General features: G+C 40.7%; 1 protein-coding gene across 13 annotated transcripts in view; it reads left to right on the top strand.

Moving 5' to 3' along the window:
• Nucleotides 1-16,672, top strand: part of dennd4a (DENN/MADD domain containing 4A) — a 163,976-nt gene that overhangs the window by 66,207 nt on the left and 81,097 nt on the right. For all 13 annotated transcript variants that reach the window (XM_041174942.1, XM_041174938.1, XM_041174937.1 and 10 more), the window contains 5 exons: nucleotides 1,275-1,341; nucleotides 6,895-6,953; nucleotides 11,611-11,755; nucleotides 14,735-14,910; nucleotides 15,773-15,873. In XM_041174942.1, the coding sequence (XP_041030876.1) occupies nucleotides 1,275-1,341; nucleotides 6,895-6,953; nucleotides 11,611-11,755; nucleotides 14,735-14,910; nucleotides 15,773-15,873 (548 nt within the window). The remainder of the gene's footprint in view (nucleotides 1-1,274; nucleotides 1,342-6,894; nucleotides 6,954-11,610; nucleotides 11,756-14,734; nucleotides 14,911-15,772; nucleotides 15,874-16,672) is intronic.

Here is a 16,672-nt window from a genome sequence, read left to right as displayed (position 1 = left end):
AGTTGGGCCATAGTAATGGCTGGCCAGACTGAAGAGGGAAAAATTGGTCAGAGTACCCACTCCGATTGCTATTTAGCAGGTCCTGCTGCAAGTGCATATTAGTAATGTCAGATGAGGAGCAGGCTGTAGGTGGTGCCTCCTTGCCAAATATCCTGCTACAATCGCTGTCAAATTTTGTAGTCAAATGAGAATAAAGGCCAACTGGGCAAAGCACGAGAGGGTGCTGATGGAATCTCTAAGTCAGTGAAGATCAATGCCTTCAGAGGAAATGGGGACAGATTAAATAGGCAAGAATTTTTTTTTAAATAGAGTTGGCATACTCCCCTCATGATGCAGGGTCATTCCAAATTCTGGACTATTATTGTTGGCCAGCAAATCACTCAGCATTAACGGGCGAGGTGGAGGGAAGGTGCGGGTAGAAGTGGGGTATTGGTGGGAGCAGCCAAACCTGGAACCCTGCATTGTTTGCTGCTCTGTCCTTCCATTTTCATAGTAAAGGAAAGGCTGGATGATTCATGATGTGGTTTAAAAAATAGATCACATTGGTGAATGTGTTGAAATTGCCTCAAAATAATTGTGTAATGCATTGTACATAATTTCCTAAATAATTAATATATCTTCTGTTTGTTAATATTTTCCTACCCCTGCTGGCAGTGTGTTGAAATATAATCCCAGTGTCAAGTCTGTGTTTGATTATGTGCAGTTTCTGGAAGTTTCTTCTCACAAACCAAAGGTGCAATAAGATGAAGCACATCTCAGCAGTTATATGCTGGAATTGTGAATTGAGTGGATGCCAGGAAGGGCAGGGAGTTTTTGATAAAGTTTATTTGATGCAGACTATCACAATTGGAGTGCCTTTGTTTATTTTTACAGTCACTTTATTCCTCAATCTCCCTCCCTATAACCTCCTCAGCTTTGACAGAATGTGAGCTGTGCTAATGTTATACTCCTCACTTCATTGTCAGCTGTCTATAGGTGTGTGAGAAAGCAGCTTTGGATAGAACTCGATGAAAAGTTTCTTTATTTAGTCCTTAATTTGATTTAATGCATTGGTAAATACCTGAAAATGTCGTTGTTTTCCTAAAGATTTAAGAAATCTTTGTTGTTGAGTTTAATGCATCCAGCAATGTTTGTTGGAGAGACTGATTTTTTAAAAAATCACAAAATAATTCAGTAATTCAGCTGGATAGATTTGTTATTGCTAAAAGACCATGGCGAGTACTGATGTTTTCTCCATATTTTCAACATGCCTCTTTATAACTTCTATTTTGCAGACACATCTGTCATTTCATGCATAATGTCCCATTTCCTTCTCCTCAAAGACCAAGGATTCTTGTGCAGGTGGGTGTCTTATTTGCATGATAGCTATTTAGTTTAAAGCTATGGGATGTCCTCTGTTGTTTGGATTACAGCAGGAGCATGTTGCCATTTGATAACAGAGGGTTTAGCCAGTTCCTCTGCTGTGCAGTCAGAGCCTGCCTTCGGAAACAAAAATTGAGGTTTGACACCACAGTAAAGTTGATTGATTGCTGCTAAAGATGTGGTTCTAAACAAATGGGGGAGGCGGTGGCGTAGTGGTGATGTCACTATTGGACAAGTAACCTAGAAGCCTGGGCTAATGCTCTGGGGACACAGGTTCAGATCCCACCATGACAGCTGGTAAAATTTAAATTCAATTAATAAATCTGGAATTTAAACCATTGTTGATTATCCTAAAAACTTGATTCACTAATGTCCTTTAAGAAGGAAATCTGCCGCCCTTACCTGGCCCGGCCTACATGTGACTCCAGACCAACAACAGTGTGGTTAACCCTTAAGTGCCCTCCGAAATAGCAGAGCAAGCCACTCAGTTGGATCAAACTGCTACGAAGTCTAAAAGCAATGGACCTCTCAGAATTGACCAAAGGTACACCCAGCCCTGTCCACCTTGTAAAGTCCCCCTTAGTACCATCTGGGGACTTGTGCCAAAATTAGGAGAGTTGTCCCCACAGACTAGTCAAGCAACAGCCTGACATACCATACAGACAGTGACCCAGCCATCACCATCACCATCCCTGGGCATGTCCTGTCCCACAAACCGGGCAGACCCAGCCGAGGTGGCAGCACAGTGGTGTACAGTCAGGAGGGAGTTGCCCTGGGAGTCCTCAACATCGAGTCCGGACCCCAAAAGCCTCATGAAATCAGGTTAAACATGGGCAAAGACACATCCATGTTGATTACCATATACCACCACACCCCTCTCCCCTCAGCTAATGAATCAGTATTCCTCCATGGTGAACACCTCTTGGAGGAAGCACTGAAGGTCGCAAGGACCCAGAATGTACTCTGGTAGGGGACTTCAGTGTCCATTACCAAGAGTGGCTCGGTCGCACCAGTACAGACCGAGCTGGTCAAGTTCTAAAGAACATAGCTGCTCAATTTGGCCTGCTGCAGTGGTGAGGGAACCAACGAGGGGATTTCCAGCATCCGCAGTTTTTTGTTTTTATCTCTGGGAAAAACATGCTTGACCTCACCCTCACCAACCTGCCTGTCGCAGATGCATCTGTCCAGGATAGTATCAGTAGGAGTGACCACAGCACAGTCATTGTAGAGACAAAGTCCTGTCTTCATATTGAGAATACCATCCATCGTGTTGTGCGGCACTGCCACCGTGCTAAATGGGATAGGTTTCAGAAAGGTCTAGAAACACAAGACTGGGCAACCATGACGCACTGTGGGCTGTCAGCAGCAGGAAAATTATACTCAACCACAATCTGTAACCTCATGGCCCGGCATATCCCCCACTCTACCAATACCATCAAACTGGGGGATCCAACCCTGGTTAAATGAAATGTGTCAGGAGGGCTTGCCAGGAGCAGCACCAGGCATACCTAAAAATGAGGTGTCAACCTGGTGAAGCTACAACACAGGACTACTCGAGTGCCAAACATCATAAGCAGCAAGCATTAGACAGAGCTAAGTGATTCCACGACTAACAGATCAGATCCAAGCTCTGCAGTCCTGCCACATCCAGTTGTGAATGGTGGTGGACAGTCAAACTCATTGGAGGTGGAGGAGGCTGTACAAATATCCTCATCTGCAATGATGGGGAACCTTGTCAGTGCACCTTGGCAGTGCAAAAGACAAATCTGAAGCATTTGCAACAATCTTCAGCCAGAAGTCCTGAATGGGTGACCCATCTTGGCCTCCTCTGGAGGTCCCCAGCATCACAGATGCCAGCCTTCAGCCAATTCGATTCACTCCACATGATATCAAAAAATGGCTGAAGGCACTGGATATTGCAAAGGTCCTGATAATATCCCGGCAGTAGTACTGAAGACTGGTGCTCCAAAACTTCCGCCCCTAGCCAAGCTGTTCCAGTACAGCTGCAACACTGGCATCCACCCAGTGTTATGATGCAGCAGATGATGTGTGCCAAGTGGATCGAATCTATGAGGGAAACTCGATCGCTCTACCACAACGGTTTTGCAGTTTGCATTTATTTTGAGATGCATGCCCTGAATTCAGTAGTAATAAGTATACCATGGCATTAGGGATTTTTAGAAAACTAAATTGAACACTTATTAACAAAAGAAAGGATTTCAGGCACATACCTAGGTCTACAAATTACTACTATACTATCTCCTAAAACCCCTAACGTATTTGGCTAATAACTACACCCCCGTTAAGGCAACGGTAAAAATAAAATGAAAAAAAATTTAAACAGATGCCAGCAAGTTAACACAATACCCTGGACAGTAGAATTCAAAGTGGCTTTTCCCAGCTTCGGCTTTTGTAGACAGCAGCTTAATGCACAAATACCGGATGCTTTTCACACTTCTGGTAGATCTCACAATGCCTTCCCCGACACATGGCCTCAATCCTTTGTACATGTTTCTCCCTTTTATTATAAATCCATTGTTTCCATATGTCTTTGGAACTTTACCTTTCTCATAATATAAATCTTTTGATGATGCTAATATTATCAGTAACCTTTGGGAAAAATAAACACACTGCTTGGTCTCGTTTTTCTGGCTAGGTGTAACATCCCATCATCTCTTTGAAATTCAAACTACCCTGATCTATCTAGAAATGCAAATTCTCTTCACTTCACATTCTAAAACTTCAGCCATGCTTACGTATTTAGGATTTCAAACCTAGCTTCTGTTGATGAATCAAAGCCTCCAGACCAGCTGTCTCCAATTCAATTAAATCCACCACATACCATACACATGCGCACACACACACGCGCGCGCGTGCACGCGCGCGCACACACACACACACACACACACACAAACTATCCAAACCCCACTATTAACCTAATTTTACAATAAATCACAATAATATTATGAGAATTATTATACTTTCGTGACACCAGCAATGTGCAAAGTTGCCCAGGTATGTCCTGTATACAAAAAGCAGGACAAATTCAACCTGGCTAATTACCTCACCATCAGTCTACTCTCAGTCATCAGTAAACTGATGGAAGGGGGTCATCAACAGTCCTAACAAGCAGCACTTATTTAGCAATAACCTGCTCACTGATGCTCACTTTGGGTTCAACCAGGGTCATTCAGCTCCTGAGCTCATTAAAATCTTGGTTCAAACATGGACAAAAGAGCTGAACTCCTGAGGTGAGGTGAGAGTGACTGCCCTTGACATCAAGGCAGCATATGACTGATTGTAGCATCAAATAGCCCTAGCAAAACTGGAGTCAGTAGGAAGCGGGGGGAAAACTCTCCGCTGGTTGGAGTCATACCTAGCACAAAGAAAGATGACTATGGTTGTTGGAGGTCAATCATGTCAGCTCCAGGACATCACTGCAGGAGTTATTCAGAATAGTGTCCTAGGCCCAACCATCTTCAGTGCTTCATCAATGACTTTCCTTCAATGAGAAAGTCAGAAGCGGGGATGTTCGCTGATGATTGCACAATGTTCAGCACCATTTGCGACTCATCAGGTACTGAAGCAGCTCGTGCCCAAATGCAGCAAGACCTGGCAAGTAACATTTGTGCCATGCAAGTGCCAGGCAATGACCACCTCCAACAAGAGAGAATCCAACCATTGCCCCTTGACATTCAGTGGCATTACCATCACTGAATTCCCCCACTATCACTATCCAGGGAGTTACCATTGACCAGAAACTGAACTGGACCAGCCATATAAATAATGTGGCTACAAGAGCAGATCAGACATTGGGAATTCTGCAGCAAGTAACTCACCACCTGGTTCCCCAAAGCCTGTCCACAATCTACAAAGCACAAGTCAGGGGTTTGATGAATACTCTCCACTTGGCAGTTCTGTTAAAGGGTCATGAGGACTCGAAACGTCAATTCTTTTCTTCTCCGCTGATGCTGCCAGACCTGAGTTTTTCCAGGTAATTCTGTTTTTGTTTTGGATTTCCAGCATCCGCAGTTTTTTGTTTTTACCATCCAGGACAAAGCAGCCCATTTGATTGGCACCCCATCTACCTAACATTCACTCCCTCCTCCACTGACATGGTAGCAGGGTGTACCATCTACAAGATGCACTGCAGCAACACTCCAAGGCTTCTTCGACAGCACCTTCCAAACCTGCAGTCTCTACCACCTAGAAGATCAAGGGCAGCAGATGCATGGGACCACCAGCAAGTTCCCCTCCCAAGTCACACACATTCCTGACTTTGGATTATATCGCTGTCCCTTCGCTGTTACTGGGTCAAAATCCTGGACTCCTTAACAGCACTGTGGATGTCCCTCCAACACATGGACTGCAGCAGTTCAAGATTAGTATGGTTTATTACTTCTGGTGTGTTAAGCATTAGTAGGATTTAGCAGTATTGGTATGGTTTATTAATAGTAGTAATACTTATTAATAGTAGTAAGGTTTATTAATAGCAATAAGATTTATTAGCAATAGCAAGATTAACTAATAAATAAGCTAAGAAATGGTGAGGCTGTTCCAGCCTCAAGAATGCACATCCTGTGCTCTGTGGTTTTCTAGGACGCTTCCCGTGCCCTGGATAACCATTTATACAGGAAATGTTGTCAACTGTAGCAGCTTGAGCTCCAGGTTTCGGATCTTGAGCAGCAGCTGGCGTCTGTCTGGCACGTCCGTGAGGGTGAGAGCTTTGTGGTAGCATGTTTATAGATGTTGTCGCCCCACAGCTTAAGATTGTGCTAGAATTGGAATAGTAAGTTAATAGGTGGGGTCAGAGTAAGGGAGAAAATAATAAAGTCTAAATCAATGTTAATGTGAATGCACGAGTCTGCTAAATAAGTTTGATGAGTTACAGGCGCAGAGTGCCATGTGGAAATATGATGTGGTTTTAACAGAGACCTGCCTCAAAGAAGGGCAGAACTGGGTATTAAATATTCCTGGATACAAGGTGTTCAAGAAAGATAGGAAAGGAAGAAAAAGGAGATGGATGACGGTATTGGTTAAGGAGAGTGGCTTGAGCCCTGTGTTTTGGAGCTTGAGCAGAGTGGATAAGGAGAAACTGTTCCCACTCATGAAAAGATCGAGAACAAGAGGGTGCAGATTTAAAGTAATTGGTAAATGAAGCAAAAATGACACGAGGAAAAGCTTTCTCATGCAGCAAGTAGTTAACGTAAGAAATGCATTGCCTGTGTGTGTGGGGCGGGGGGGGGGGGGGGGGGGGGATGTGGGGGAGGTGGGTTCAATTGAAGCATTCAAAAGGGAATTAGGCAGTTATCTAAAAACGAAGAGTGCTCAGGGTTATGAGGAGAATGGCAAGTGAATTGCTCTTTCAGAGAGCTGGTGCAGACATGATGGGCTGAATGTCTGCCTTCTGCGTTGTAACATACTGTGATTGGGTAGTGGAGAGAGGTGCTTTTCTTAAAGCAGCTTGTATTGGGATCAGAATTTGTATTAGTTAGAATCTGCTGAATGTCAATCTTGTCATTTTTGTTACAGCAATCACCGCATGATTACCTGATGCTTTGCCAACCTGTATCATCGCCACTGCCATTGAGGTAAGTGTAGACGAGCATAGATTTAACTCTTTTAAACTTCATTTGAAGTTAATTGCGCCGTTTGATTAGGGCACTCACTATTTGATTGTGCCACTCACCATTTCTAAGTCAGCAAGAACGCATGGGGATTGGAGTCACATATAAACCAGACAGTGTAAAGACAGCAGATTTCCTTTTCTAGCAAGCATTAGTGAGCCAATTGGGTATATGCAACACGCCAGTAGTTCTTTTAACTAATACCAGCCTTTTTTAAAAACTGAATTCAAATTCTCAAATTGCCATGGTGGGATTTGAACTCCTGCTCTTTTGATTATTAGTTCTGTGAATTATTCCTATCCATTGGTTGCTCATATGCCAGTGTGACAATCCTGAATACTGATGTAAACTTATGTACACTGAGTATATCCACTGTATTACGTTAGAGTAGCAGGGTTGGTAATGGAAGATCCAATATTCAGTTGTTGTCCCTCTTGTGCAAAATGGAACAGGCATATACAGGATGTTGCATCTCTTGTGGGATATACATCTCCTAAACAGATGGCTTTACAGCTCTGTAGGATAAGTGTGTCACTTCCTATGCCATGAAAATTTCTCCTCACGATTTTAACCTATTCTGCTGATTAGATAAGCAAAATGCCAGATATCTGCAGAACAAAAAGAGACACATCTTCTTCTGACGAATAAGTAAATCTAAGAATGAAGCAAACAAGTTCCAAAAAAGATGTAAGAATAAAACTCCTCTGTCTTCTTGTTATGTGATAAGACTCCTTGATTGAATTACATCTGTGATTCATCCCCACCATCAGTTCCTTATGTAATCCAGCAGCATATGGTGCATTTATAACCAGACAGCAGTGGTATTATTTCTCCATTTTCCCTTGTTTGATGTAAAGTACTTTGTTGAAAAATAACCAGGCTTGTCTCAGCTAGATCTTATGGCTTTCAGTAACAAGCTGAGAACTAAGCATCCTATTCTTGATGTTGACATATATAGAATGTTTTCAGCTGTTGGATTACGATTTGAAATGGTTAGCTAAAATGCCATGGTTCTGGGCTATATTGAAAGAGGTTAGACACCACTTTAAACACAACTGAAAGCTATGCTTGCATTTTATGCAACAAATTGGGATTCGAATAGCTAGGTACATGTTTGACCAGCGCAGACTTGATGGGCCGAAGGGCCTTTTTCTATGCTGTAGACCTCTATGACTCTAAATTGTTCATAAATAATGTAAGTGTTTCATGAAGTTAACAGATTAAAAGGAATAATTGCAACAAAGCTAGGTAGAATTGCATATCATGAGCAATAAAATTACATTTCTTGGTATTCCATCCAGTATGTATTCTTCTTAAAAACTTCAAACACATGCAACCACAGTTACTGAAAACAATTGGAATTTAGGGAGTTATCACAACTGCAAACTGTACTGAGTACTAACTCAAAGTGAAATTACAATCACTAGGGAAGCAAACTGATGGAGTTGTGGGTCGACAAGTCTCTGGGTCCTGATGAACCTCATCCTAGAGTTTTAAAAGAGGTGGCTAATGAGGTCTTAGATGTGTTGGTGTTAATTTTCCAAAATTCCCTAGCTCCTGGAAACTTTCCTTCAGACTGGAAAGTAGCAAATATAACCCCTCTATTCAAGAAGGGAGGGAGGCAGAAAACAGGAAATGATAGGCCAGTTAGCTTGACGTCTGTTATGAAAAAAGTGTTAGAATTGATCATTAAGAAGGTAATAGCTGAGCACTTGGAGAAACTCAAGGTAATCAGGAAGAGTCAGCATGGTTTTGTGAAAGGGAAATTTAAATGCCAATTTACTGGCTTTCTTTGAAGGAGTAACGTGCATTGTGGATAAAGGGGAGGCTGAAGACATGCTGTACTTGGATTTCCAGAATGGATTTGACGAGGTGCCACATCAAACGTTATTGCAGTAAATAAAAGCTCATGGTGTAGGGAGCAACGTATTAGCATGGGTAGAAGATTGGCTAGCTTGACAGAAAACAGTATCACAGTATCTTTACAGTACAGGAGGAGGCCATTTGGCCCATCGAGTCTGCACTGACTCTCTGAAAGACCATTCCACCTAGCCCCACTCCCCTGCCTTATCCCCGTAACCCTGCACATTCTTTTCAAGTAGCAATCCAATTCCCTTTTGAATACCTTGATCGACACTTGATCAAGAAGTTTGTTCCAGACTCCAACCACCCTTTGGGTGAAAAGTTTTTCTTCATCACATTTACTCCTTTTGCTAGTTATCTTGAATCTGTGCCTTCTAGTTCTTGATGTTCTCTTGAGCAGTTTCTCACTATTTACCCTGTCCATACCCCTCAGGATCTTGATTAGCTCTATCAAGTCTCCTCTCAGCCTTCTTTTCTCCAAGAAAAACAACCCCAACCTCTTCAATCTATCCTCATGGCTACAGTTGTTCGTCCCGGGAAAACAGAGTATGCATAAATTGATCTTTTTCTGATTGGCAGAATGTGACGAGTGGAGTCCCTCAGGGGTCTCTGCTGTGGCCGCAACTTTTTTACAATTTAAATAAATGACTTAGGTGAGGGCACTGAAGGCATAATAGGTAAATTTGCAGGTGACAAAGATAGGTCAGAAAGTATGTTGTGAAGAGGACATGAGGTTGTAGATGGATATGGACAGGTTGAATGAATGGACAAAAACCTGGCAGATGGAGTGTAATGTGGAAAAATGTGAAGTTGTTCACTTTGGCAGGAAGAATAAAAAAGCAGAGTATTATTTAACTGGAGAATGGCTGCAGAATTCTGAGCTGCTGAGGGACTATGTGCTCTAGTGCATAAGTCACAAAAAGTTAGTATGCATGTAGAGCAAGTAATTAAGAAAGCTAATGGAATACTATCCTTTATTACAAGACGGATTGAGCATAAAAGTAAGGGTGTTATGCTTCAGTTATACAGGGCATTGATGAGACCACATCTCGAATATTGTGTGCAGTTTTGGTCTCCTTATTTAAGGAAGGGTGTAAATGCGTTGGAGGTGGTTCAAAGGACGTTTACTAGATTAATACTTGGAATGAGCGGGTTGTCTTATGAGGGAATGTTGGACAGGCTGGGTTGTTTCCACTGGAGTTTAGAAGAGTGAGGGGTGACTTGATTGAAGTATATAAGATCCTGAATGGTATTGACAAGGTGGATGTGGAAAGGATGTTTCTTCTTGTGGGTGAGTCCAGAACTGGGCGGGGGAGGCACTGTTTTAAAATTAGGGGTTGCCTTTTTAGGACAGAGATCAAAGGCAGGATCATTGAATCTTTTTAAGGCGAAGGTAGACAGATTTTTGTTAGGCAAGGGAATCAAAGATTATTGGGGTAGATGGGAACGTGAAATTCAAAACACAAGCCGATCAGCCATGACCTAAATGAATGGTGGAACAGGCTCAAGGGGCTGAATGGCCTACTTCTATTTTGCATGTTCGTGTGAATTGATGTTCTTTGCTGCTTAATATTTCTCGAAATTCATTTTATTGATCATCTCAGGATTGTGAATAATGCAGTGCTATAACTTCCATCTCTCAGGCATCTAAATTCATGATAAAAGCAAAATATCACAGATGCTGAAAATCTGAAACAAAAACAGAAAATGCCTGAAAAACTCAGCAGACCTAGCAGCATCTGTGGAGAGAGAAATAAGAGCTCTGAAGAAGGGCCATATGGACTCGAAACGTTAACTCTGTTTCTCTCTCCACAGATGTTGCCAGACCTGCTGAGTTTTTCAAGCATTTTCTGTTTTTGATCCAAATTCAGAAGCTCTTCGGTGCCAGAAGAGGTTTACAAAAATAGCTCCAGCGATGAGAAACTTCAGTTACCAAGATAGATTGAAGAAGTTGGGACTGTTCTCCTTGGAGAGGAGAAGGCTAAGTAGAGATTTGATAGAGGTGTTCAAAATTATGAGGGGGCTGGACAGAGTGGATGGGGAGAAGCTGCTTGTGAAAGGACCGAGAACGAGAGGGCACAGATTTAAGCGACTTGCAAAAGAAGCAAATGCGATGTGAGAAAAATCATTTTCACACAGTGAGTAGTTGGGGCTTGGAATGCACTGCTTTGAAGTGTGGTGGAGGCACGTTCAATCGAGGCATTCGAGACAGCATTAAATGATTATTTAAATAGAAACAAAGTGTATGGTTACGCGTAAGAGGCAGGAGAATAGCACTGAGTCATAATGCTCAATCGGGAAGCTGGTGCAGAAATGATGGCCCAAATGGCTCCTACTGCACTGTAACAATTCTGTGATTCTGTGTTCTCCTGGATTAAAGCACTGTGCCATGGTGTGACAGGACAGAGTCCCACCCCACCCCAGCAATGAATTAAAACAATTTTGTGCTTTCAAAATCTCCCTATATCACTGGAAGGCATTTCCTTTGAGGGCACATTGACTTCATACTGCTGTTATGGGCCACTCTGTTGTTTGAGTGACCGCCACGGGATCAGCTAATCTGCTGTCCCTGCCATGACTCTGTCTGAAAATGGCCAACAAAGTGAAGGAAACCTAAAGAAGGTACGTAATACCTAGCAGCATGGGGCATAAATTAGGGATTCCAGAAATATATTTTAATCAAAACCAATTGAAGTGATAAGTCACACTCAGCATTACTTCACTGAATTCTGATGGTATCTGTCCTCTTCCTTTTCAGTGGTGGCAGTTTCACAACTTTGCTGCAGAATCTGGGCCCAGAGAAAGCAGTAAGTCTGCTGCTGTATGCAGTAACTGAACACAAGATTCTTATTCACTCTCTCCGGCCAGCTGTATTGACTAGTGTGGCTGAAGCACTTGTTTCTGTGAGTATTAAGCTTAGCCTTTTGATAGATTCTTTCTGGAGATTTGCAAAGCTGGAGTTTCATTTATATTTTTGTGTGTGCTTTTTCTCCCTCTTTGAAACTAGTGTGATTTTAATTTAGTTCTACTTTGGCTGAATCAACCCCACCAAAATTACCTGTAAATGCGAATTTATGTGAATGCTAAGTAGTAGAATTAGATGAATGTGCAAAACACAAAGTCTTTGTGTAAATAGAATCGGTTTTGAAAAATTGATTAGAATTTGGCAATTAGCAAATAGAATTGTTACAGCAGTCATCACAATACCAAATCAATTAACCTAGTCACGCAATGCCAGCATTTTGCTTCAAATCACTGCGTAGCTTTTGAGAGTTGGATCCTTGTTGGTTTTCTCCTGGACTATTGAGGCCAGTTCCAGCACTCTGACCCTTACCATCTGATCAACAAACTAAGCACAGACTGGAAATCACACCTGGGACCTTTTGGTCTCTGTTACTGCTTAGTTCTATTTTGCCTTTACAACTGAGCTTTTGAGGAGCTCTTCCTTTCCATTTCTGTCTGTGTTTCTGACTGTGAAACAGTGCACAATTTCCCACTATTGTGAACAGACTTTTTCTTGTAAACCGCACATTATTTCCCTCAAATACCAAAGATTTTGATGTAATTTCTTGTGTGACCACAACAGCGAGATAAGTATGGGAACTGTTGATGTGAACTACCATTGAAGCAGTTGCACTATTTACAACAATTGTGAAATCAACCTGCAGTCCATAGTGAGCAGGAAGTAGCTAGATTTGCTAATACCTAAGGATTCAATAACTTTTACATCCATTGGGGATGATAGGAATAAATTGAAACAAGTGCAGCTCATCAGCCGACAAATGCTGTTTCAATAACAGGCTTCATGCTTTGAAAATTACTAGTTTAGTAATGCATCATCAGAACAAAATGGAAGAGAGCGATATCCTGTCGGATTTTACACAGTTGGGAGATTCATATGGGGATGGATGAGGATTGGGGAATGGTCAAATTCAATTAAAAAGTTTTAACTTTAATTTTCCAACACTACTAACCTTGTCTTTAGAGCTATCCTATGATTAAGCCTGGTGACTTGGAAGTACTTGCAGCACTTGAGATGGCCAATAACGCTCATCAAAATGGAGATATTGGTTCAACAGTTGCAAACACTTTGGGTGAAAAGATATTAATTTGGCACTTTCCATTGGCTTCAATCCACTTCAATTGGCTTTGACTAAAATATATTTCCATGGAGTCCATGGAAATTTATCAAGTTATTCACTTATACGCTTACAATATGGCTTCTCTTTTACAAAGAATTATGCTAACGTTAGATTATTAGTTTTTTTTGGATTTACTTGAGAAGTTGGCTGAAACAACAAATCCTAAATAAGATTCAGGGAACTGGCAGGGAGAAATTGCTGAGCTTGACAGTGCAAAACAGCAGAATTAACATGCACAAGGTTGAAATAATATCACCAAAGCACCCCTGGGTTTTCTCTATTGATGTTAATTCAGCTGGTGCAGCTAGCTTCAGTATTTCCTTTCAGCTGATCTGTGACAGTGTTGCCAGAAAACCACTGCTTAAAGAAAAATATTGTTTTAAAACCTAACAAAAATAAGACAAGAAGTTGACACTAATTGCAATTAATTTAAAATGCTATTTTTAAAGGCATGATGGTGGCATTTAATCTTTAAGTTGAAAGGATATCGGTTCAGTGTATATGAAGTGTTACGTTATGAAATTCAAAATCCCAGCAATATAGAAAGCTATAGTAGAGACTCCCTCTTTATAACATTGGCTCCTGGAGCTATACAATGCATTAAAAAGTGGAAATATTATTAAGGGCTTGCTTTAAGTGATTTATTGATTGGTGTGAAAGCCATAATTAGGATTTTATACATTGTGGTGTAGCAAGGCTGTAATGAAAGGCAAGTGTGATGAGGACTGATGTCTGGTGGAATTGGAAAAACAGGCTTTGGCGAGTTTTCTGCTGAGATGAGGAGGGGGAATATCTGGATCCATAGAAATATCTTCAGCAACCTACTTTGAACTGTTTTTTTTATACCTGAAAAGGATAGTGTTCCAAATAATTAAGAGTGTATTGAAGAAAATTTTGCATGCAGAAGAGTGTGATGTAAAACTTAGTCTTTGGGCTTGGGTACAGATTCTGTGTATCCATAAGGAATGTTGAGGTGCAGCTGCAACAGATTTTATATTCCTGGCTTTAGGGTGAAGGTCTAATGTGAGTGTTAGTAGCATTACCTTGTATGTGTTGGTCCTTGGTGCAGTGTGCCTCTTTGAGTGATGGAACTTTGTACAGCCTTGTAAGTTCTAGTTGGGATCATAATATCTGAGATGTCATGAAAGACTAGAAGGATCAACTATAATGTGGAAAACCATTATTGAACTAGTAAAGACTTGTAATATGCAGCTGTTCACTGCAGCAGCTGGTTTTTATTACTGCCTTGAAATTATAAATTAAATCCAACCTGCTTTATATAGGTTAAAAGGAATTGCTATACCTCTTAAAACTTAAAAAAAAACGTGTATTGGCAAGTTTGAAGAATTTTTTTGAGTAAAATTAATAGACATGGTGAATTATTCTGACCCTATCCTTAGATGTGTTGATTCTTTTGACTATGTGATAAAATTAGCTCTTGCATATTACAGGAGAAATTTCAGCCAAGAAGCATAAAATTTCACTCTTTATATTCCTGCTCACAAAATAAATGTTCTAGCATAAAGTTGTACTTCCAGGAACAAAAATTGTATGATTTCTGGATTTCAAAAGTTGGTAAGACTTTGGATGCTTTCTGTCAGGTTGTGAAAAATTACTGAGACTCTTGGTAATGATTTAGCCTTAGCTGAGCTAGTGATGCGCTTATACAGCCATTGAGGGAAAGCAATTAAACATTTATCAGCAAGAATGTTGACTTTATTGTGACTCTTTTATATGCAGATGATATTTCCATTCCATTGGCCATGTCCATACATTCCTCTGTGCCCGTTGGCTCTGGCAGATGTTCTTAGTGCCCCTTGCCCTTTCATCGTAGGGGTTGATTCTCGCTACTTTGACCTGTATGATCCTCCAAGTGATGTAAGCTGTGTGGACCTGGATACAAACACCATTTCTCAGTAAGATTTTGATTACAATTAGAATATAAAATGTGCCAATGAGTAGCAAATGAGTTGGAAAAAGGAACTTCAGCAAATGGATTGTCCACATTTTGAACAACTGTGTCTCACAATAAGGTGAACTTTTAAGCAGCAACTAGATGACCTCCTGTGATAAAACAATTAGAGTCACGACCTTGTGTAGTCTTCTGGTGAGGCTGAAGATATTTAGACCAAGGCATGTGGATGTAAATCAGTCACCATTTTAGTCATATCTTCAGTCCTATTTTTTCTTTTCCATCTTAAATTTCTCTGCTTACATTTATAATGGAAATGCCTATGCAAGCTTTAATGGTGTAACTATATCCATCTCTCATCGGTGGCACAGTAGCATCTCCACTGGGAAACATTTGTCATTACAGCATGACACCTGTGCATTGCTTGTCTAAAATAATAATTATTACTGCTGCTGATTGATCACTTTATTGACCTGCTTGATTTCACAGAAAGGTGACCTGTTGTTTATTCCAGACTTAATTTACTTGCTTATAAAGTAAATTAATGATACTGGTAGTGGTCTCTAATAGTGTTGTGAGCTAAAACTCCAGATTAACGCATGAAGGAAGAAACAATACCTGTCAACATTAATTGATGGTTCAGATGTCTCCAGCTAACAGCTGATTCATCAGCGTGTATGCTGAATTACAATTTAGAGCAGTATCTTGTTTTGTTAAATTGACTATCAGTCATGCGTGCTACTTACAATACAGTTTATTTTTTGCTGATAATGAAAACTATATTGAGATTTTTTTTCTAATTTCTAAATGCATTTGCCTCATATTTGAACTCAAGATTTGAATTTAAAATAAGATTGTTGTTTCAGAACTGATGATAGAAAAAGCCTTACGTGGAAAACGCTTCCAAAGAAAGCTTGTAAAAATCTGATCAACTCTTTGAACAACATTTATGAGCAGCTGGCAGAGAGTAAGTATGTTTTGAACTGTGCAGTGTTGAAATTTGTTCATCTGTTCAAAAATGTCCTCCTTGATCAGAGCTGCCAGTGCCTTTCGAATCATGTGGAGCAGTGTAGAACTTGATACCTGTGTTTATTGGGACCAAACATTGCAAAACGTCCTGAATATATTGTACATAAACTTGGAAAAAATCTCTACAAAATTCCTCTGACATCTCTGTTGGTTAAGGCAGGTGGGAGGCCCCTCAAGCTTAAATGCCTCCAAATTTTATTCCCAGTTTGTGCTCGGTTTGCTGATGTCAGCTGGTACAATATATGGTGCTCCACAATTTTTTCACTCCTGGACTAAGAAGGGTAAAGATCAGATGCCCAGTGAATCTTGCTGTAAAGTCCGTCCAATCATAATTAAAAAGAGGCCATATATTCCATCATTCCTATGCTGATGTTAGCTGTTACCTGATTCTGTTTACACTGTGTTTCCATCCCTTTTCTTTGTATTCTACATAATTTACAGCATAACACAGCAGGATCAGATATGGTGTCTTCCACAGTCAAGTAATCTGCCAATATCTAATATCTAAGTTTACAAATGGAAAATGACCATTTGGGAAAGAGACTAGAGAGGCTCCTGTGTACACCACCATGAGTCAGAGCCTGTGGTTGGGAGAGGAATTGGAAAATAAAATCTCCAAATTTAAGTTTATTCTTTCAAAAAGGACTTCAGAAATAATTTTAAAAGAACTTTAAAACTAACTCATATGTTCACCACAATGCATTTTATAGGAATCAGTTAAATGTAAAATTAAATTT

Source organism: Carcharodon carcharias, chromosome 26 (assembly GCF_017639515.1).
Source record: "Carcharodon carcharias isolate sCarCar2 chromosome 26, sCarCar2.pri, whole genome shotgun sequence".
Lineage (NCBI taxonomy): Eukaryota > Metazoa > Chordata > Chondrichthyes > Lamniformes > Lamnidae > Carcharodon > Carcharodon carcharias.
The sequence above is the reverse complement of the archived record's forward strand: the minus strand, read 5'-3'. Positions and strand labels throughout refer to the sequence as shown.